Source organism: Tilletiopsis washingtonensis (assembly GCF_003144115.1).
Source record: "Tilletiopsis washingtonensis strain MCA 4186 unplaced genomic scaffold FA09scaffold_1, whole genome shotgun sequence".
NCBI classification, from domain to species: domain Eukaryota; kingdom Fungi; phylum Basidiomycota; class Exobasidiomycetes; order Entylomatales; genus Tilletiopsis; species Tilletiopsis washingtonensis.
Window position 1 is genome coordinate 942,415 of NW_020311998.1, and position 19,368 is coordinate 961,782.

General features: G+C 67.5%; 8 protein-coding genes across 8 annotated transcripts; 3 read left to right on the forward strand and 5 right to left on the reverse strand.

Annotated features, from left to right (window-relative positions):
• Window positions 1-44: 44 nt before the first annotated feature.
• Window positions 45-1,556, reverse strand: FA09DRAFT_327323 (alpha/beta-hydrolase). The gene is made up of 4 exons (XM_025741367.1): window positions 1,395-1,556; window positions 1,083-1,342; window positions 958-1,025; window positions 45-903 (listed from the first exon to the last, which is right to left on the reverse strand). Exons 1-4 carry the CDS (start codon window positions 1,536-1,538, stop codon window positions 155-157), a joined length of 1,221 nt encoding a protein of 406 aa, XP_025601673.1. The 5' UTR covers window positions 1,539-1,556; the 3' UTR covers window positions 45-154.
• Window positions 1,557-2,655: 1,099 nt separating this feature from the next.
• FA09DRAFT_13788 (hypothetical protein) lies at window positions 2,656-4,469 on the forward strand. Its single transcript, XM_025739112.1, has 8 exons — window positions 2,656-3,055; window positions 3,537-3,580; window positions 3,643-3,651; window positions 3,777-3,790; window positions 3,858-3,942; window positions 4,013-4,090; window positions 4,153-4,172; window positions 4,246-4,469. The coding sequence occupies exons 1-8, from the start codon at window positions 2,741-2,743 to the stop codon at window positions 4,359-4,361; spliced, it is 681 nt and encodes a 226-aa protein (XP_025601674.1). The 5' UTR covers window positions 2,656-2,740; the 3' UTR covers window positions 4,362-4,469.
• On the reverse strand, window positions 4,421-7,404 carry FA09DRAFT_342167 (hypothetical protein). Its single transcript, XM_025744531.1, has 7 exons — window positions 7,014-7,404; window positions 6,570-6,735; window positions 6,097-6,217; window positions 5,960-6,026; window positions 5,765-5,906; window positions 5,500-5,699; window positions 4,421-5,440 (listed from the first exon to the last, which is right to left on the reverse strand). The coding sequence occupies exons 1-7, from the start codon at window positions 7,309-7,311 to the stop codon at window positions 4,626-4,628; spliced, it is 1,809 nt and encodes a 602-aa protein (XP_025601675.1). The 5' UTR covers window positions 7,312-7,404; the 3' UTR covers window positions 4,421-4,625.
• A 553-nt stretch (window positions 7,405-7,957) lies between these two features.
• On the forward strand, window positions 7,958-10,079 carry FA09DRAFT_327325 (hypothetical protein). The gene is made up of 5 exons (XM_025741368.1): window positions 7,958-8,504; window positions 8,974-9,071; window positions 9,136-9,320; window positions 9,382-9,603; window positions 9,658-10,079. The coding sequence occupies exons 1-5, from the start codon at window positions 8,247-8,249 to the stop codon at window positions 9,849-9,851; spliced, it is 957 nt and encodes a 318-aa protein (XP_025601676.1). The 5' UTR covers window positions 7,958-8,246; the 3' UTR covers window positions 9,852-10,079.
• FA09DRAFT_314179 (branched-chain amino acid aminotransferase II) lies at window positions 10,020-11,845 on the reverse strand (the record flags this gene model as incomplete). Its single annotated transcript, XM_025740750.1, has 7 exons — window positions 10,020-10,122; window positions 10,190-10,385; window positions 10,442-10,853; window positions 10,912-10,951; window positions 11,012-11,091; window positions 11,207-11,379; window positions 11,642-11,845. The coding sequence occupies 7 exons, from the start codon at window positions 11,843-11,845 to the stop codon at window positions 10,031-10,033; spliced, it is 1,197 nt and encodes a 398-aa protein (XP_025601677.1). The 3' UTR covers window positions 10,020-10,030.
• A 293-nt stretch (window positions 11,846-12,138) lies between these two features.
• FA09DRAFT_357975 (hypothetical protein) lies at window positions 12,139-14,790 on the reverse strand (the record flags this gene model as incomplete). The annotated part of the gene is made up of 3 exons (XM_025744892.1): window positions 12,139-14,221; window positions 14,275-14,518; window positions 14,574-14,790. 3 exons carry the CDS (start codon window positions 14,788-14,790, stop codon window positions 12,139-12,141), a joined length of 2,544 nt encoding a protein of 847 aa, XP_025601678.1.
• A 2,421-nt stretch (window positions 14,791-17,211) lies between these two features.
• On the reverse strand, window positions 17,212-18,163 carry FA09DRAFT_13975 (hypothetical protein). Its single transcript, XM_025739124.1, has one exon. The coding sequence runs from the start codon at window positions 17,963-17,965 to the stop codon at window positions 17,315-17,317; it is 651 nt and encodes a 216-aa protein (XP_025601679.1). The 5' UTR covers window positions 17,966-18,163; the 3' UTR covers window positions 17,212-17,314.
• FA09DRAFT_314184 (hypothetical protein) lies at window positions 17,922-19,026 on the forward strand. The gene is made up of 3 exons (XM_025740751.1): window positions 17,922-18,115; window positions 18,201-18,334; window positions 18,446-19,026. Exons 1-3 carry the CDS (start codon window positions 18,058-18,060, stop codon window positions 18,809-18,811), a joined length of 558 nt encoding a protein of 185 aa, XP_025601680.1. The 5' UTR covers window positions 17,922-18,057; the 3' UTR covers window positions 18,812-19,026.
• The last annotated feature ends 342 nt before the right edge of the window (window positions 19,027-19,368 follow it).

Genomic DNA, 19,368 nt, shown 5'->3' on the forward strand with positions numbered 1-19,368 from the left:
CCAGCAGCGTTCGCCGCGCCACGGCGTCAGACAAGGAAGCACAAGGAGATGCAATTGCGGCCTTCGACAGAGTGCGAGGCGCTATTAGAGAAGACGAGCGATGAGTAAGGTAATACAGGGGGGCACGGAGAGGAGATGAGAAGGACACGATCGCTTAAGCGAGGCCGTTGACAGCGGCAAAGTCGAGCATCTGCGTGTACGCCTGCTGTGCGCCCCGGTGGATGTTGACGGCGTGTCCGACGTCGGGCAGCACGATGCCGGTGGCGTTGGAGCTCTGTGCGTACAGCATGCTGGCGGCCGCCTGCGCCTTGTTGGTGCCGTTGGGGCCCTGGATGTCGTTGAGCGCAAAGATGAAGTCCTTGTCGCCCAGCACGACGGCCACGGGGCCGGTGAAGTTGCTGGGGCCGCCAATGGAGCCGATGGAGAAGAGTGATCCTTGCGTCACGGCCTGCTCCGTGTTGCGCGCCAACGCCACGGCAGAGGCATCGGCGGTCGGCGCCCACACGAAAGGCAGCTGGTTCGACGCGGGCGTGGCGGTGACAAGCCAGCCCGGGGGCAAGCGGGCGAGAGCACGAGGGAAGACCTGCGAGGCCTCGGTGTATACCGTTGCGGCGAGGTAGAAGGGCAGTCCCGTGGCGTTGGCGCTGAAGCCCTGCAGGATGATGCCGTCGACGAGCTCGGGGCGTGCTACGGAGAGCGCCTGCGATTGGGCAGAGCCGTACGAGTGGCCGACGAGCAGCGTGCGGTTCCACGCACGGCCGCCGATCTCGGTGCTGTTCTTGAGCTTCTCGGCCACCGCCTCGAGAATGCCCACCTCGGTCGCGGCCTGTGCGACGTTGAACACGTCCGAGGGCGCCTCGGAGGAGCCCGTGCCGATGCGGTCGTAGCGGAACGTCGAGATGCCTGTAAGACCAGAGGTGAGCGATTGCAGAGCAGCCTTTCTACAAGGTGACGCACCGCGAGCGGCGGCGTTGTAGACGTAGGAGTACTGCTCCTCGGACACGTTCTGGCCCTGGAAGTTCCAGCTGCGAGGTGCGGCTGTCAGCACAGGCCGTCCAGTCATCTGCCTCCTCGCCACTCACTAGCTGCCGTCAAAGCCGATGCCGTGCAGCAGCAGCTGCACCGCGGCATTCTCGTTGCGCTGGCCCGTCGGCTCGCAGAAGACGCCGCTGATGTTGAAGTCCTGCGTCTGCGCCTGCGTGCCGGTGACGTAGCGCGACATGAAGCCGCTCTGGTCGGTGATGAACTCGAGGAAGAGCTGCGTCGTCTGCGTCTGGTTGCCCGCCGGGTTGCCCATGGCCTCGACGTTGAACTGCGTGCGCATGGCGTTGGAGGACGTCACCTGAACGCGGCGTCAGTGTCACTGTGCTGCGGCTGGGCGCCACGGCACTCACGGTGTACGTCTGCCGCGTGCAGTTGGCGTTGGACACCGAGTCGAGCTCGTTGGAGGGCGTCGAGGCGCGCACGGGCGCCGTGGGAGCAGCGGCCGCAATGCCGGCGGCAGCGAGGGCGAAGAGGGAGGAGAAGGCGAGCTTCATCGTGTGCGAAGTGCTGGCTGTGGGTGGTGGGACGCGCTCGCGAGCGGGAGGCCTGCTGGCTTATAAGCGCCAGGAGCACCCTCCACTCTCAGCAGCCGTCACGCCATGGCCAGGCTCGGAGGAGGCTGGAGCAAGCTCAGCAGTCGGAGGCCAGTGCAGGCCAATGCCGGACGGTGGCCGGAGGCCGGCGTCGGCAGTCGAGGCGCACGTTTGTTGCTGCCAAAGTGGAGGTGGACCCGTCTCTGGCGGCCGCGGAGACTTCGCGCCTTGGCCTCCTGGAGGAAGCCCCGCACCGAGTCGCCGTCACATGACGCCCTTGGCTGCCGCTTGGGGCCGAGGCATGGCTGCAAGTCTGCTGCTGCCGAGTGAGGGTGGTGTCGCTGCTGCCGCGCTGCGAGCGCTGGGTGCTGCATCGGCATGACGCCGCCACCGAGCACGCCGCGTGCGGAGCGGCTGGAGATCTGGCGCAGATCACGCTAGCGCGCACGCCGGCGTCACGGCTCCGGACGCCGAAGACGCCGCCGCCGCCGTCGCCTCTGGGGCGCCGATCGCCGATGCGGCGCTGGCGACCAGCAACCAGCTTCAGCACCCATCTCGTTGCCTTCGCCTCTCCGACGCAGCCTCCAGCCGCAGCAGTCAGCTGCAGTGACGAGGCAGCAGCATGCGCTCTCGTCGGCCGGCCGCAAGGGTGCTTCTGCTGGGCTGCAGTCCGCGCAATGTTGTCCAGCGTCGTCGAGCCCTTTCTGCTGCGTGAGCGCAAGGACAGGTGCGGCGACATCAAGGCACCGCCATGCCTGGCGATTGTGAGCTGTGCGTGCTGAGGCTGCGGTGTCAGCTGTGAGCTGCGGAAGAGTCAAGGCTTGCTGAAGGGCCAGCCAGAGCGACATGCAGAAGGCGCACGTGCTCGACGCGCGGCGGTGCGGCGGTGCGGCGCGCCAAGGCAGCGAGCGGCACGCAGCGGACAGGGGCGTGCGGCGTGGGAACAGCACAACACGGCCGCCGGCGCGCGGAGCCATTGCGTTCCGGGCGGTGCACGCACCACGCTCAGGGGCCCAGGCGGCGCATGCCAGGAGCGCAGCCGGCGGCTGCATCAAGGCGAGGCGAGCAGAGGGCAGCACAGCGAGCAGCTGCGACGCTTGCTTCACCACCACCACTCCCCGTCACGCCCTCTCACGACCTTCCATCACGACCCGCTGCGACAAATGCGTCTCCTGCCGCTCCTCTCGCTCGCCGCGCTCGCCACACTCGTGCTCGCCTCGCCCGCACCCGCGCCGCAGCCGACACATGCGCCGCTGCTGCTCGCCGCGCGCCCGCTGCACCCGCGGCAGAGCAACGTCGACCAGGCGCCCAACCCCTTGTCCTCCTACCCGCCGCCCTCTTTTCCCGCCGACATCGCCAGCTGCCCCAAGTGCGAGGCGGGCTACCCCGGCCTGAGCAGCTGCATGGCGGCGAGCAGCGTGTTCCAGAATGCCACGAGCATCTTCAACAGTCCGCTGGCGTACATCAGCGTCATCAAGGTGCGTGCGAGGGAGATGAGGGCGAATGGAGACATGCACGAGGGCTGCGTGATGTAGGAGCAGAGTGCGAGAGAGAGACGGCGCGTGCGGAGAAGGAGGCGAGGCTTGGGGCGCCGCGTGCAGGAGTAGGCTGCGTGGGAGGAACAGTGGGAGTCATGCTTGAAGGAGAGGTTGCGGGCGTGGAGAGGTCAGCGAGGCAGACCGCTGCTAGAGTCACACCGTGAACAGAGAGGTCAGAGAGGCACTGCTTGTGCAGAGACCCGAAGAGCACCGGCAGCCTCGGGCTCGCTCAGAGTCACCTCCGGCGGCTCGCCGAGGAGCGCAAGCAGTGCCAGAGAGCAATGCTGCGCAGCGTGCAGCTTCGAGTCTCGCCTGGATGTGGTGCGGCATGTTTCGCAGCGGCCACATGGCGCTCCCTTGTTCCGGCAGGGCGTTCTCAGGCAGGGCGTGTGCTCACGACCTCCGACCCACCCCTTTGCAGTGCGCATGCACCGACACGTTCCAGTCTGTGTACCCACAATGCGTGTAAGTACGCGTGTGCGCTGCCTCTGACATGCATCATGCTGATTCTGACTGGGCGGACACAGCGATTGCTTGTGAGTTGTGCGAGGAGAAGGAGAAGGCTATGTGGCGTCCGGCTCCCAGCATGTCCCGACTTCACGGAAACGCTCCTGACGCGCGAGCCCTCCTGACCCCGCGCACTGTCGTGCGAAACAAACAGCCAGAAGACGAATCGTGCGTGCCGTTGCAGAGCGTTCAGAGTCGTGCCGTCCCGTGCTGACTGGACCTGCGGCGCCCGCAGAATGCTGGTGGCTCGGCACCGACCCCGCAGGCACGGGCGCGGGCACCATTGTCACCAACATGCGCAGCATCTGTGGCCTGGGCAGGTGAGCTCGCGTTGCGTGATGCGCCTGGCACCCAGGCGCAGCTGCTGATGAGATCTGGCGTGTCGCGCAGTGCCCTGCTCGGAGGAGTGGCTGCCGCCAACAACGCTACGCCGACGATGTCGAGCGCCACGTTCAGCGCCGTCACTACGTGGGTCCCACTGCCTTGCGCTCTGCTGTGCGACGCAGGCTGATCTTCCGCCTCCCTTGCAGCGGCGCAGAGTATCAGACAAGTGCGGCCTGCTCCCTGCTCTTCCACCTGGCACATGCAGCTGACGCCCCTCCACGCGCGCGCCGCTCCTGCAGACCACGCCGCAGGGCCCATCTTCGCCTCCGACGCGCCTCCGGCGCCGATAGTCGCCGGCGCAGGCGTCTTCATCCTCGCCACGCTTGCGTCTGCCGCTGCGCTGATCCTCTTCTGATGTGGCCCTCACCTTTGCCGCCGTCGCCGCCCGCCCGCCCGTCCGCCGCCGCCGCCGCTCGCCGCTGGCTGGCCGTCTCCCTCGCACGTCCGACACGACTCCTCTACGACTCATCCCACGACCTCTCTCACGACTTGGTGCACGCGTCCCGCCGCCTCTTTCTAACTGGGACCTCCATTTGCCGCTCCTTTCGATGTGTAATATGCAGCGCATGAGATGGAGGAGGAGGAGGCCAGGTGGAAGCGTGGCGCTGGCTTGCGAGCCTCAGGCAACGCGACCTTTTGTGTTGGAGAGGCTCACGCGCCATGCCGATGGCGGCAGCGCTTGCAGGCGGCGGCAGACGGGCGTGATGAACACGACGAGCAGCACTGCGCCGAGCGCAATGCAGATGCTGCTTGTGGCGTAGTAGCCATCGCGCAGCACGTGGCATGCGCCGCCGACGGCCGCACATGCCGCCTTGCCGGCGTCCGAGACGCATTCCTGTCCGATCACTGCGTGTGCGCCGCTCGCCGCGGCCAGCTTGTCGGCCGTCCATGCGGCCGCCGCGGCGCTGCGTGGGTGATGCGCGCCCGGTGCGCCGCACGCCGAGACCGTGAAGTAGTCGACTGCCTTGAGGACAAAGTAGCGCGGCCAGGTGCCGCCAAGGTTGGAGACGGTGTTGAGCAGCGTCATGTACGTGCCGCCAATGAGCGGATCGGCAATCTGCGTGTGGAAGGCACTGATGCCGACGAACTGCACCGTCGAGGCAAAGCTGCCGAGCACCGTGGTGCTGATGATGAGGATGAAGTAGGGCATGCCGATGGGCTGCGTCGGCACGCCGCGCACCAGCGCCATGGCGACGAGCGCAAAGCCGAGCCGCGCCACGTAGCCGATGAGCCAGGGGCGCAGCGCATTGGCGCCCTTGGACCAGCGCGCGGCCAGGTAGCCGAGCACGAGCTGAAACGGGAAGTCGATGAGCACGGCAAGCGCCAGGTCTTCCTTGGCGAAGCCCTTCTCGACGAGCTTGAGGTTCGTCACGGCGTCGTTGGCCTGGAAGCCAATCTTGGCGACAAAGTGCACGAGGATGAAGGCCTGCACGTCTGTTGTGCCGCCAAGCGTCAGCCATGCCTCTCTGTCGCTAGGCCGCTGCGCCACTTACGCTTGAGCTTGCAGATGCGCCACATGACGCCGTACACGCTCTTGGTGTCCATCTCGGGCTTGTCCGTCGCCTCTGCATCCTCTTGCTTGAAAAACAGCAGCCACGCCGTCACGGCGAGGTAGGCGATGGCCGAGAACTTGAGGTAGGCGCTCAGCGAGAGCATGGGGTAGTCGAGCGGCGCGCTGCGGAAGTATTTGTTGCTGTGTGCAAGCTGTCAGAAGGTGAAGATGCGGACAAGGCAGGCAAACGTTGCGCGCAAACGCACCCAAACTCAGTCGAGTTGAACGCCAGAAAGACGGTGAAGCTGCAGAAGTAGCCCGTGTTGAGGCCGACGGTCTGCGCCGTGCTGGCATAGCTGAGGTTCTCTTGCGACAGCAGCGTGAGCGCCCAGCCGTCGACGGCGATGTCTAGACATGCAGCGTGAGTAGAGACATGAGGTGACGAGCAACGATCGACGCACCTTGTGTAGCGGCAAAGAAGACGAGGGTGAAGAAGAGCGTGGTGATGAGGTACACATCCGGGTGCGGCTGCAAGAGCATCCCATAAGCATGCGGCACTGCCAGCTGCGCCCCTTCACGCCAGCGCACTCTTACTCACGGCGAGCAGGAGGCGATCGACGTTGGAGCCGAGGAACCAGAGCATGACGCCGACGATGGTCTGAATCGGCACGATCCACGACTTGCGCCGCCCGAGCGAGAGCGTGCCGAGCGGCGTGCGCCTGTGCAGAGGCAAGAGTGGCGCGGTGAGCGGGAGCCATGCAGTCGGCGTGGCAAGACGGCCTGAGGATCTGTCCGAGGTGCGTGCCGCCTGCGCATAGCTGCCAGCAGGACGCATGGCGCACGAAGTATGTCACTCTGCTCCTCTCTCTCCTGCGACACTCTCCCAGTCGCTTCTCTCTCTCCTCGCATTGCCGGCGCACAGGTCCCCCTCCCTGCCTCTGGCGCCTGCCCACTCAAGCCCCTCCTCCCTCTCCTCGCACGTGCCGCTTCTGGTCTTCTCCTTGCCTCCATTCCCCTAGTTCTCCTCACATCCTCCGCCCTCTCCCCTTCCTTCCTCTTCGCAGCACTCACAGATTCCCAACCCAGTTCGAATCCACCACGGGGCTCCACAGCAGCTTGAGCGAGTACGGATACGTGGCAAGCATGAAGACGCCAATGTCCGAGTAGCTCAGGCGTGCCTTGAGCAGAAACGGCATCGTGCCGAACGCCAGGCCGACGGGGATGCCTTGCAGGAGATCTGCGAGAGGCGTCAGCAGGGCTACGTCAGAGACGGAGTGGAGGTCGCCGAGGCTCGCGGCGACGAGGAAGGGGAGAGCGCCTTTGGGACCAAGCAAGACGCCACCAGCTGGTGCGCTGAGTGGCGCTCCTGCCCAAATGCTCTACTGCGCTTTCACTCGTCGTCTCCCAGTGCCCGCTCCTTCCGCAGCTCGATCGCACCGGGCCACCCCAGCCTGCGGCAGCCTTGCAGCGCCTGCCTCTGCACTCCTTCGCACCACGCCTCCGCCTTGTACTCACAGAGCACCACGAGCAGCGCAATGGCCTCCTTGTCCTTCCTGCTCAGCTCCGTCTCGCCCTGTCCCTCGACGCGGCCCTGCTGCGGCGCATCCTTGTCCTCAAAGTCGACGGCCACGCTGCTGCCGCGCGGCCGATGTCTGGCGTGCGCCGGCAGCGACTGCTCCGACGCTGCACGTGCACCGAGCCCTGCGGCGCCCGACGCGCCACTGCCGACGCTGGAGCCGGCGAGGAGCGCGGCATCCTCGGCGGCAGAGGCGGCGGCGGCGAGACGCTCGCGCTGCCGCAGAGCGGGCGGCATCGCGGGTCGAAGGTGGCGGCGATGCGCGGGCCGGAAGAGCAGCAGCGGGAGCGGAGAAAGGCGAAAGGCGGCGCGTGTGAAGTGTGACTGGTGCGGCGGTGGTGGTGGTAGTGCAAGAAGCGCAGGGTGTTGGACGCCGCAAGACGCGCGCGCGGCGCGCAGGAAGGAAAGGGTGCGCCGTGCGAGAGAGCGAGACGCGCGCGCGTGGCAGGCGCAGCAGGAGAGCAGCGAGGCGACGCGCGCGCGCTGGTGCTGGCGGCCGGCCGCTTCTCGGCCAAAGGCACCCGACGCTTCCAGGGCAAATGGAGCTCACTCAGCCCCGCAGCCAACTAGAAGCGCATTGGACGGGTCAGAGTGCAAGGCGCGGCCGGCCAGCAGGGATCAGCATCACCGCCCAAGGCAGAGGCAGCGAGGCGTCAGAGAAGGAGGCGCGCGCGCCTCTTGCGCCAGCGCGAGGGCGCAGCTGCAGCCGCGGCGGCCGGCCCTGAAGCGCATCGGCGCGGCGAGCGAGCGCCTCCAGTCCCCCGCACCGCTGCTCCGCCGCTGCCGGCGTGCCGTGCCGTGCTGCTGACGAGGCGTGGGCGAGGCCCGAGATCAGCAAGTCGCACGTTCGCGCCTTGGCTTCGCTCTTCCACCTCACCGCTCGCTCCTCGTCTCTCACACACGCTTCCTGCGTCGCTCACTCTCATCTCCATCTGCACAGCAATCTCCTCGGCACACTCACGCTCTGCTCGTGCCGTCTGCCTCGCTCCGTCGTGCACCTCCACTTCCTCGCCTGCCCGCGCCAGCCTGTCCAGAAGCCAGCACCGGCGCACACCGCCTCTCCGCCCACACCGAGCCCGCGTCTCTCTACGTGCGCCAGCAGGCCACAGACTCTTGGCTAGTCCTCTGCCTCAAAGGGGTAGCAGACCCGCGCCGCCAGGGGCACTGCCAGCATGCAGCGCCTGCTCCGTCTTGTAGCGCTCGCCAGCGCCGCCTGCGCCGCGTCCATCTCCACGCCGTCCTCCTCTCTCGACGCACCTCGTCGGCTCACCGCAGCCGAGCAGGCGGCGGGGTACAGCTACGCCTTCGATGCCTCGCACGTCTGGCGCAGCGCGCCCGCGCAGCGCCTGAGCTACGCAGAGGGCCTGGGCAGCATGGGCCGCAGGGACGGCTGGCTGGACCCGAGGCCGGGGAATGGCAGCTTGCTGGATGTGAGTGGCGAGCGTCTCGAAGAAAAGGGGCGAGAGGATCAAGGCGTCTCGACGGCGGGAGGACAGGCGAGCAGCAGACGTGGGAGAGGCCCGAGACACGGCGTCTTGCCTCTCCGTCAAGCGGCACAGCGCTGTGTTTTATCGCGCCATCGTGGCACGGCAAAGGCCGGCACGCTGCATGCTTGCGCATCGTGCAGTGCGAGAGACTGCTGGAGTATAGGGCTAGTCATGTCGCCAAGCGCATGGCACTCGTCGGTGGTCCATGCCGCGTCGGCTCCTGATCGAGACGCCGCCCTCGGAAGGTGCAGTGCCTCACCTTGCTCGCCATGCAAGCTCCAGTCGGGCTTCCGGCGGGGCCAAGCAGAAGTGGGAACAGATGCCCCTTGCCCTCGCCTCTTCTGCCGCAGCTCGCGTCTTCCTCTTCTCGCGTTGCGCCGGCATGGCTGACATGACTCCGCCGCTTGCACAGCTGGTGGGCAACTCGAAGCGCGAGCCGATCAACGCCATCATCTCTGCCAAGTCCGACCCGGCGGTGCTGACTGACGCTGGACTGCGCGACTACGTGCGGTACGTCTGCCCTACATTTCTCTCCCTCCGCAGCTCTGGCCGTAGCTCACCCCCATTCGCGCAGAACGATTGGCTTCTCCTTCGAGTGTCTCGACCTGCACATGGGCGGCCTGCAGAGCGCCAACCTGGGCGACGGCAATGGCTGGGTGCCCGAGCTCTTCGAGTATCGGCAGGAGGCCTTCCCTGGCGCACCTGGGCGATGGGTCGGCGCATGCTGGGAGAGCCTGTATGGCGGCAACCACTTCCGCGGTGCGTCCCCTCTCTCCCCTATCGCGACGCCCGTGCGACCGGCTGACGAAGAGGGACGCAGTGTGGAAGCAGAACGGCACGCTGGCCAACACGGGTGCCTGGTTCCTCGCCGTGTCGAAAGAGTACAATCTGCGGCACCACCACATGATTGTGCCCGACGGCTACAACCTCGGGCGCAACCTGCTCGTCGAGGCCGCAGAGAAGGGCGGCAAGTGGAAGCAGTGGCACTGGAAGGCGCGCACCGAGTTTGTCGAGGGCCTGCTGGAGCCGGGAAAGGAGCCGCGTGAGTCGCTACTTGCTGCCCATCGTCACGGCACACGCTGACGCCGAGAAACAGGCATCAACCACAACATCTCGCAGGACGGCCTCGTCGCCGTGCTCACCGTCGAGCGCTTCCTCGACGTTCCGGGACCCACGAGCGTGCGGTATGAGCCGCCGTCTGGACCCGTGGCTGCACTCAAAGCAGCGCTGGGCGATGGCGCCGCTTATGCGCGAAGCAGGGCGAAGCAGATCCGCCTTGGGATGTGGTGATCCCTGACGTCGTTGCCTTTGCGCTCTCTCGCATACGATTCTCCGCGTTGTCGTCACTTCAGACTCGAGCCACGTCATCTCTATCCTCTAGCTGTGCTCCTCAGCCCCCCGCGCGATCTCCTGCTCCGTTCAATGTAGATTGTATTTTGCTCAAGCTGCACCTGCCGCGCGGCGCTCTCTCAAGCACGAATGGCATCCTCGGCCACAATGCCCTCCTTGGGCCAGTTCCAGCCAAACTCATCCGGCAGGTCGCCGCACTGGTAGCTCGTAACTGCATCATCACCCGTCGCGTCAGCCACGCCTTCCAGTCCACATCGTGCCTTCTCTCAAGCACTCACGCTCCTTCCAAAGCGCCACGGCGTTCTCGCCCGCAGTCTTGCCGTCGCCAAAGGCAATGCGCTTCACCTCGTTGTCCGGCGCATCCTCGTACTCGGGCCACGCCTGCTCGTCGGCCTCCGGGTCGTTGGTCGACGGCGTCGCCTTGCGCACCGGCTGCTTGGTGTTGTAGCTAATGCTGCGGACGGGCGTGATGCCCTGATGCGAGGAGATGTGAGCTCGGCAGTGAGGAAGAGGGAGAGAGGAGGACTTACTGCGGCGGTGCCGGCGGCCATGAACTCGACAAAGTCGCCCCTCTTCACCTCGTCGAACGCCAACGGCCGGCGCTCCACGGTCCAGCCCATGCGCCGCGCCAAGTCGCACACGCTCAGCTTGGTGACGGATCTCAGAATCGACGGAGACTCGGGCACGACGAGCGTCTGCTTGCCGTCCTTGCTGGCGAGCGCCAGGGCGTTGGAGGTGCTGAACTCGTCGACGTGCGTGTGGTTCGCCGAGTCGAGGTGCAGCGTGATGGGGTAGCCCTGCGCCTTGGCGGCGGCGGTGGGGCCAAAGACGGGCGCGTAGTTGCCGCCCAGCTTGGTGTGTCCGGTGCCGTTGGGCGCGGAACGGTCGAAGGTGTCGAGCACGAAGGCATCGATTGCGGGCAAGGCGCCGCCGGTGCCGTAGCTAGAGCGCAGAGTGATCAGCAGGCGCGCAGATGCTGGGCGCGGGCGAGACGACTCACAGACTGCCGACGGGCGTGCACCACACGACGAACATGAACTCTGCGAGGCCACGCTTCTGTCAGCATCTCTGCGCTGCAGCGACACCCGTGCGAGACGCACCCTTCGGCGGGCCAAGGATGAGACTGGGACCCGTGGCGATGAGCAGCGGGCGCAGGTACAGGGCGCCGGCAGACGCGTTGCTGCGAGTAGCGAGGCAGTCAGCACAACAGGCTACCAGTTCAGCTCAAGGAGCGTTTCCGCCTCTCACTCCCCCGGAAGCTCTGATATTGCCCTGATGTGCTCCCTTCTACTCACGGGCCGTACGGCGGCACAAACTCCAGGTTGCCGGCGACGGCCTTGCGCAGCGCATCGAGGAACAGCGGCTGCGGAATGGTGGGCATGCTGGCCGTGCGTGCGCTGAGGTTGATGCGCGCACTGTTGGCGTGCGGGCGGAAGATGTGCACCGAGCCCGCCTTGGTGCGGAAGGCCTGGCGAGGGGCGAAGCGTGAGCTGCGGCAGACGGCGCGAGAGCGAGCAGGGCGCCGTGCCAAGGCAAGACAGAGACTAGGAAGCATGGGACGCCCTTCTCGCATGCCCAGCAAGTTGCAGAGCACCGCCGGTGCCGATGATGCCCCCAGACCGCAGAGCTTCGCACGCTGGACCTCGATGGCCGAGGGCCGTCTCGCCGGCGACACGCTGCCGCGGCGCTGCCCACTCTCCCTCGTTCCTGCGCCCCCATGTCTGACGCACCTTGATGCCCTCGAAGCACTGCTGGCCATAGTTGAGGCAGCTGGCGGCGGCGTGGATCTTGAGCTCGGGCTCGGAGCTCCACGTGGGCGCGCCCCACGCGCCGTCGCGCCACGTGCACACGACCTGCCCGGCGACGCGGCGCTCGGTGAAGCCGAGCGTGGCCCAGTCGATGGCGGAGGTGGGCGGCGGAGCGGGACGGGACATGATGAGTAGAGAGGGGTGGTGGTGGAGGGCAAGCAAGGAGCGACGTCAGAGTCAGAAGCGGGGCAGCGGCGCCGAGTCAGGCGGCGAGGCGAGTCGGGCCGCGGCTGCCACGCTGGCCGGCGCCGCTTCGGCACTCGGCCACCGGCCGCCGGCCCTCCGAGCTTCCTGCCAGCAACTCGCCCCTCTCACTCTCACCACCTCCACGCTCGCACGCAACATGGCATCGGCGAATGAATGGATAGAAGTACAGTGGAGGCCACAACGATACAGGGTAAGCAGATGCATGCAGGCGCTCAGAAGAAGATGCCCGGCGACAGCCGCGCCGCCTCGACGCGGCGCGAGCCGTCGAGCAGCAGCGGCGCCGGCGGGGTACCTCGCGGCGCCTCCTCGACCGCCTCGGCGGCGGGAGGCAGCACGGCGCCGGGCACCAGCGGCAGGCTGCCGCCGGGCGGCGGACTGCGCTGCGGCAGACTGCTGCGCCGCGCCGCGGCCGCAGGGATGGAGGAGCCCATCTCGGCGCCGCAGAGGAGCGGCGCGCTGGGGCGGCGGCGATATGCGGCGAGCGCTGGCGGTGGTGAGCGAGGAGGAGCGTGATGCGCCACACTGGCTCGTCGTGCGCCTGCCGCAGAGGAAGAAGCAGAGCCCCACTCGTGCACCCAGCCACGCACGGCCGGCGGCGGCGAGGGCAGCTCGTACTCCCGGAGCTCCTCGATGGGCTGCACGTCGTCGCTGCGTGGAGCAGCAGAACCCGCGGCCGTCGGCGGCGGCGATCGCTCTGGCGGCAGCGGCATCACTTCGCCTCGTGCGGGCGCCGGCATGTGTCCGTACGGCGTCGGGTAGTACACCGTCCTGCCGGCCTTGAAGGAGCGCTGCGAGTCGGTCTGCGACACTTCCTCCGGGAAGCTCGTCGTGCCCGCCGCATCGAGCGCCGCTGCTCGCTCCGCCTGCAGACGTCGTTGGCGTCGTCCGCCTCGTCGGAAGACGTGTGCCACGCCGAGCTGTGTCGACTCCGGCGACACGTCGGCGCTTCCACCCGCGCCGCCATCCACGGGACGCATGAGCAGTGTGCCTGGCGCCTGCGCATCGGGCCGCAGCTGAAACTTGATGCCGTCGAGCACGTCGCTCGTCGAGCGCTCCTCTCCGCCGCCCATGCTGAGCATGCCGGCGTCCATCGTGGCGCCCACGCTCTCGGGCACGGCCGGCAGCGGCCGTGTGCGTTCGTGCGGACTCAGCATGTCCGAGTTCGTCTTGCCCGAGCGCGCCGCCGCCGCAAAGGGCGTGCGCGTGCGTTGGGCATCCTCGTGCGAGGGATCGAAGAAGCGCGAGAAGATCGAGGCAAAGGAGAGCGTGCCGAACACGACGGCCACCCAGGAAGCGGCACAGCTGGCGCCGTACACTAGGCGCGTCATGGCGTCTGGACCACTGCGGATGCAATCGGAGAGTCGTCCGCCTAGAACAGAGGCAATGATGAGATACGCCAATGCGCCGAGCGTGATGGAGACGTAGAGCAGCAGCAGGTTGATGAAGCAGCGTCGCAGGTAGCGGTAGCGAGCTGTAGGCGTGCCCGCTTGGGTGACACGCTGCGTCGCTCGCTTACGCAGATCAGGCCGCAGAGGAGGGAAGAAGAAGTCGCTGTCCTGCTTGCCGGAGCTGCACTTGAGCGAGCCCTTCTCAATGGTGTCGGGATTGACGAGCGTGCGAGGCGTCACTGGCGGAGAGCCGGTGTGCTGGCTTGGCGTGCTGCCGCGTCGTGATGCCGGTGCAACGACGTTCGGCGCAGCATTGAGCGGCTGAAAGAGCAGCGAGTCGCCAGACGGGCTGAGAACAGTGATGCTGTCGGGCCTCTGCAGCGCATTGGCTGCACCCGCAGCAGCGGGCTTCTCCGCGGGCAGCGCGTCCTTCTGCCGCTCCTCCATCTCGCGCACGATGCGCCCCTGGCGTTGCATCTGCTGCCAGACGAGATAGAGCAGGTAGCCGCCTGCGGGAATGTAGAAGACGAGAAAGAGGCCCGCCCAGACGCTCCACACGGTAAAGGTGATGCCCTGCAGGTCGATGGCGTGCACCTGCTGCTCCCACACGCCGCTTGCTTGGCGCACGAGGGCGGAGACGGCGTCCGAGGGCAGCGGCGCCTGGGCGACGGCGCTCTGCACGTCCGCTGCAAAGGCGCGGTAGGCGGCGAAGCTCGAGTTGAGGCTGCGCTGTGCCAGCGCCATGGGCGCAGCCACGGAGGCGGCGAGCAGGAAGGGCGTGCCGAGACAGACGAGGTTGACGATGAGCGGACGCGGCAGGAAGCGCCCCACCTTGGAGCTGCTCAGTGGTCCGCGGTCCAGCGCGCCGGGAGCTGTGTAGAACGAGCCCCAGCCGGCGAGCGAGGCGCTGTGGTGGGCGTCAGCATTTGTGCCACAGCAGGCGCGGCAGCTGAGCCTCACCCGATCCACAGCGGCAGCCAGACGACAGTGTTGAACACCGCAAGGTGTCCCTGTGCCTCATCGGACCGCCGGCCATACGCGATGTACTGCACGACGCTGAACGCAATCCAGAGAATGCCAAAGGCGCCCTCGAAGATGAGGAAGCAGTTGAGGCTGTTGGGGATGATGTAGATGCCCTCGCTGCGGCGCGTCACCTTCCACAGCCAGAACTTCTGGCGGTAGATGCGGTAGAGAATGACGGATGCTAGACATGTGCCCCGGGTCAGCACCGGCGGCAAGCGGCGTGCTGGCACACTCACAGCCGCCAAGAATAAGGCCGCCAATGAGCGCAAGCGCCACGACGCCCTGGATGAAAAAGTCGGCGCCCAGACGCAGCACGAAGAGCTCGTGCACGAAGGCGTCGAGCGCCTCGAGCGCCTCGGCGCCGGCACCGCCGGGCGCGGACAGGGCGGCGAGCAGCGCCGGCGGCAGGGCGCCGTGGGCGCTCGAGCGGCTGGCGGCCGCGAGGGCGTCCATGGCTGCACGACGACGCCCGCCCGCGCTGAGAAAGCCTAGAGGGGCGCACGCGACTTGGACGCGGCGCGCGTGGAGGAATGAGGAGCGGTACGGTGTGGTGGTTGGACGACAAAAGACCGCCGCCTGGGACGGCCGGACGTGCGTCCGCTCTGCGGCTCCGACGACGCTGCGGCTGCACCTGAGGGGGGGAGATGCAGCTGCAGCGAGCGGGAGCAGGACGGTGCGGCGTCGGTGCCTGCCGGCGTGCTGCGTCGCTCTGTGCGTGCCGGCGAGTGTCTCGGCCTCCAAAGCGCGCATCGGATGCGGCAAGCGCGCGCGCAGCAGCACCGAGAGCCCAACACCTCCTCATGGCGCGCCGCATCTGTGCTGAGACCGCACTACGCCAGTCCAGGCTCGCGCCCTCTTTCGTCCGTGAGCATTCAGGCTTTGACAGCGCTGGGCTGCAGCATGCAAGCGGCCTGCGCTGCACGCTGCAACGCACGCAGATGCACACCTCGCAGCATCAAGTGCGGAGGCGGCGGAGCGCGGAGGCGGCGCGTGTGCAGCGCGCAGCCGCCGTGAAGCGAGAGAGTCGGCTGCAGAGCCACGGCATGGCAGCGCAGCAGCTGCACGGCGGAGCGAAATAGGCTCCGCCTTGCCGCCCGAGGGAGAGGAGCGAGCCTCGAGATGTTCCTCGTGCGCTCGCTCTGCCTGGTGCTGCAGCCGCGGCCGCTGCGGCGTGTCTGCTGCTGCTGCACTCGCACTCGGCCCGCATCCGCAGCCGCATGCCGCATCAACGCCGCGACCCGCGGCACCGCGCCGTCGAGGGCGCCGTCGTCGCTCCTCGAGCATGCCGTCGGGCACATGCGCCCGCCCGCAACTCCGCCTTCCTCCCATCTTGCTTGGCGGCGTGCGAAATGCCGAGCGCTGCGTGCGGCCCGGCGCCGCTTCTGCAGCGCGCACGCTCGTCTGCGAGACTCACCTGCGCGAGAGAAGCAGCCGAGCGGCCGCCGGGCGGAGGCAGCGGGAGAGCGGAGCGGCTCGCGGAGGCTTTGCGCCACGTCTGCTGCCCTGCCGCGCTGTGCCCCTCTCCGACGCTGCTCAGCGCAGCCCTCGAGACGAGAGAGGGGGCCCACGCGGCAAAAGCACCACGAGTCCACGACGCAGCCGCAGCGTGCAGAGACGCAGCATGGGCGTGCGACAGCGGCTCAACCGCCTTGAGCCGCTGCGCCGAGGTTGTTCTCGCGCCTCCTCGTGCGTCTTGCACGGCACCGGGCTGTAGCGCAGCCACAAGAGCCGTTGGGCTCGCAGGTTGCAGCTGCGCTCTGACTCTGCCGCCTTGTGTCTAGACTCGGCTGCTCCCTTTCGCGTTTCGGCAAAAGCACCGTTGCGGCAGCAAGGCTTAGCGCGGCCTGCTGCTGCGGCTGCGAGCCTTAGCCTCGGCAAGCAGGAGTGCATCAGGGTGCAGCTGATCTGCCTTCATGCCACCCTCACGCCTCTCGCACGCGGGCTGCCGCAAATGGCTAGCCATCGGTCTCCATCGGCCGGCATGGCGCCTGTCTCGCTGCCATAGCGCAGCCCACGGGCGTTCAGAGAGCCTCTTGCGGGCCGCCGGCCGCTCGGTGCGAGCGCGGGCCCGTCGCCGCGCCGATCTCTCTCTTCACACGCCAAGGCTGCGGCTCCACGCGGCCGCGGTGCGGCTTGCAAGCACACAAACGCCGTGTGCTGGTGCGCCGATGACCCTCCGAGTTCTACCTCCGGCATGCCCAATCGCCACGTGAGCGTCTCAAGCCAATCGAGAAGGCGAGCAATCAGAATGGACCGTCGCTTGGGCCGGCGCTCCGCAGGCTGTGTTATCCTTAGGGAAGAGGAGCTGAGCCACTTCCAAACGCACTCGACTGCACAGCGTCCCAGCTCCGCCACGTGCCGACGGTCGGAGTGCAGAGCCTCCTCGCACATCTCCTCGTTCTCTCGGAGCCGCGCAGGCTGCTCCAGATGATTCTGGAGACGAGGTGCAGCCTTGACAGTCCACGTCGCGCGGCACGCCGCTCGGTCGTCCTACGCAACGACGCGCTGTCGGCTCCGCAGTGCGACAAATAAGAATGGGTGCACACACGCAGGCTTGCAGGACGCAGTGCACATGATCCTGCTCGGAACAGGAGTGTGAGACTGCGCCCCCGAGACCAGGGAAGCAAGCGTGACTATGCTGCTGAACGGCGGCGGCGGCCTGCGAGGTCACGCCACGCCGGCGCACACTGGACGCGCGGCGCGAGCCAAGCAGGTCCCTCGCCTGTCGGGAGACCGCGCGTGGACGAGGGATTCAGCTGCAGGGCGTCAGTCAGAGATGGCGGATCAGCTGCAGCAGGGCGACAGCCACGCTCTGTTTGCTGCCGCGGCAGTGCGGGGAAAGGAGGCAGGAGGTGCGAGGTGGATGTTGAGCGGCGCACGCCTGCCCCATCTGGACATCGCATGCTGCGCTTCGGTGCCTTGCTGCTGCGTGTCACGCCCGCTGCCGACTCTCGATGCTAAATGCACCCTTGCCGCCTCAGCGGCTGCAGGAGCGATGCCTTCTCAAGACGGCCGGAAGCGCTGGCGGAGTCAGAGCGAGGGCACTCGTGCGGGTGACGACGGACGAGGTGACGTAGCGCGCTCGAGCGCCGGAGGCCGCGCGTCGCGGAGGCCGAGCGCTGCGCCACCGTTGCGCACCTGGCAGCACCCAGAACAACGAAGCCTTGCTGAAGGTGCTCTTCGCAGAGAACACGGGTGCGGAGCGGCTGCTGCTGCTGTCAAATGAGGCGCATTCTGATGCGAGTCGGGTGGAGGGCGAGGCGGCGCGCGCGTGGTGGATTCGGACGCCGCAGGGTCGAGCGGGGAAGGCGAAGAGGCCGCGCTGATGATGCAGCCGCGTCGCGTCGAGCACGCGTGTTGCCTGGATGTGGGCGAAGGGCCGCGCCAACGTCCCGCTGCGCGCGCATCCGGCAGTTTGGTCAGCAAGCGGCGGAGAGGGAGGCCGCTGGAGAGAGCGGCTGCAGCTGAGCCGTGTCGGGGGGTGGATGGGATGGCGGCCCGGGGCGCCCGCGCGCCTCGTCCCCGCCCGGCGCCGTGTTGTCGTCTCGAGCTCCCGGCGGCTCAGCGGCTTGCCTTCCCTCCACCTGCATCCCATACCTGTCTCGCCCGTTCTTTGCAACTGCTTCATCTTCGTCTTCTTGCCTGCTGCTCGCTTCCTAGCCTTGAACTCGCTTCGCTCCCAGCTCTCGCTCTCGCAACCTCGCCTGGAAAGAATCCGCCATGCCGTCGTCCAAGGGCAAGCCGACGGACCCGAAGCTGCGCGAGGAGGCCAAGGAGGGTGCGTGATCCCGCAGTTGCCTCACAAAGGCGGCAGCAGCTTCCCGTGCTGTCCCCTGACTGACGCTCTCGTGTGCTGCTCGCAGAGGTGAAGCAGATGGAGAAGGGCGGCGGCAAGGGCAACTGGTCGGCGTACAAGGCGGCCGAGATGGCCAAGGTGTACGAGGCAAAGGGCGGCGGCTACGAGGACAGCGGCGACAACCCGAACGAGGCGAGCAAGGTGAGTTGCGCGAGCGAGCGAGCGAGCCCGACTCAAGCCTTGCCGCTTCTCGCCGGCCCGACGAGAGGGCAGTTGCGATGCTTGCCGCTGACTCCTTTCTCCTCACGCTAGGGCGCGCCCAAGCCCAAGGAGTCTGCCGTGAAGAGCGGCGAGCGCAAGGACCCCGCTGCGCCCGTCGGCAGCAAGAAGGCGCCGGCGTCGAAGGGCAAGAAGAGCGACGCGGCCGAGGAGGGCAAGGGCGAGGGCAAGGAGAAGGAGGCCGCGCCCGCTGCGGAGCCCAAGGAGAAGGAGACGAAGGAGAAGAAGGCGCCGGCCAAGGAGAAGGCGCCGGAGAAGGAGAAGAAGGAGAAGAGCTCGGCGTCGAAGGAGAAGAGCGCGGGCGCAAAGGCGGGCAAGGCAAAGACGGCCAAGCCGGTCAAGGAGGCGGCAAAGGGCGAGCGCACGCAGCCGCGCCGCGCGGCCAAGAAGGCCGAGTAGAGGAGGTGCTCCCGGACGTAGCGGTAGCGCTCGCTTTGCGCATGCTGCGTCCGAGCAGCTGCCTCTCTTCCACCTTCCTATCTTCGAGCACCTGCTTTCGCACCTCGCGATCCCACGGCGCGCCGCCTTGCCTCTTTCTACGTCTCTCTTTTGCGTCACACGCCTGCCCGCGTCTGGTTCCTCTTATTACCCCGCTACGAATTGCACGCATGCCTATGTGACTCGCGCAGTGCACACGACCAGGGAGGCTGACGAGAGCTGCGAGGGCGAGGATGTTGAAGTGGAGGCGGGGCAAGGCTGCGCGGCGCGCCGCACATGTGCGGAGTCGCACGCGCAGCTCTATCCGCCCGCTGGCGCAGGCCCAGGCGCGGCGCCCCTGACGCGCGCCTGGCCGAGCTGAGGCCGCACCGCCGCCGCTTGCGGCGCGCGTGGCGTGGCTGTCCGACAACACGTCGCGCTGCAGGGCTGTGCCCGAGCGCCTGAGCTGGGTGGCCCTGGCGCTGCATCGCGCATCAGCCATCGCGCTCCTCGCGGCCGAGCTTCGCTTCCTCCTGCTC

Excerpts from the sequence above, each read along its gene's own strand:
- FA09DRAFT_13788 (XM_025739112.1), top strand. The coding sequence starts at position 2,741 with ATGCGTCTCCTGCCGCTCCTCTCGCTCGCCGCGCTCGCCACACTCGTG. Across the intron at positions 3,056-3,536 it reads CGTACATCAGCGTCATCAAG|TGCGCATGCACCGACACGTT; the intron begins GTGCGTGCGAGG and ends ACCCCTTTGCAG. Across the intron at positions 4,173-4,245 it reads CGGCGCAGAGTATCAGACAA|ACCACGCCGCAGGGCCCATC; the intron begins GTGCGGCCTGCT and ends CCGCTCCTGCAG.
- FA09DRAFT_327325 (XM_025741368.1), top strand. The coding sequence starts at position 8,247 with ATGCAGCGCCTGCTCCGTCTTGTAGCGCTCGCCAGCGCCGCCTGCGCC. Across the intron at positions 9,072-9,135 it reads GGACTGCGCGACTACGTGCG|AACGATTGGCTTCTCCTTCG; the intron begins GTACGTCTGCCC and ends CCATTCGCGCAG. Across the intron at positions 9,321-9,381 it reads TGGCGGCAACCACTTCCGCG|TGTGGAAGCAGAACGGCACG; the intron begins GTGCGTCCCCTC and ends AGAGGGACGCAG.
- FA09DRAFT_314184 (XM_025740751.1), top strand. The coding sequence starts at position 18,058 with ATGCCGTCGTCCAAGGGCAAGCCGACGGACCCGAAGCTGCGCGAGGAG. Across the intron at positions 18,116-18,200 it reads GCGCGAGGAGGCCAAGGAGG|AGGTGAAGCAGATGGAGAAG; the intron begins GTGCGTGATCCC and ends TGCTGCTCGCAG. Across the intron at positions 18,335-18,445 it reads ACCCGAACGAGGCGAGCAAG|GGCGCGCCCAAGCCCAAGGA; the intron begins GTGAGTTGCGCG and ends TCCTCACGCTAG.
- FA09DRAFT_342167 (XM_025744531.1), bottom strand. The coding sequence starts at position 7,311 with ATGCCGCCCGCTCTGCGGCAGCGCGAGCGTCTCGCCGCCGCCGCCTCT. Across the intron at positions 6,736-7,013 it reads TGCGCTGCTCGTGGTGCTCT|ATCTCCTGCAAGGCATCCCC; the intron begins GTGAGTACAAGG and ends CGCCTCTCGCAG. Across the intron at positions 5,700-5,764 it reads TTCAACTCGACTGAGTTTGG|CAACAAATACTTCCGCAGCG; the intron begins GTGCGTTTGCGC and ends GCTTGCACACAG.
- FA09DRAFT_13975 (XM_025739124.1), bottom strand. The coding sequence starts at position 17,965 with ATGAAGCAGTTGCAAAGAACGGGCGAGACAGGTATGGGATGCAGGTGG.
- FA09DRAFT_327323 (XM_025741367.1), bottom strand. The coding sequence starts at position 1,538 with ATGAAGCTCGCCTTCTCCTCCCTCTTCGCCCTCGCTGCCGCCGGCATT. Across the intron at positions 1,026-1,082 it reads ATCGGCTTTGACGGCAGCTA|CTGGAACTTCCAGGGCCAGA; the intron begins GTGAGTGGCGAG and ends CGCACCTCGCAG. Across the intron at positions 904-957 it reads CTACAACGCCGCCGCTCGCG|GCATCTCGACGTTCCGCTAC; the intron begins GTGCGTCACCTT and ends CTGGTCTTACAG.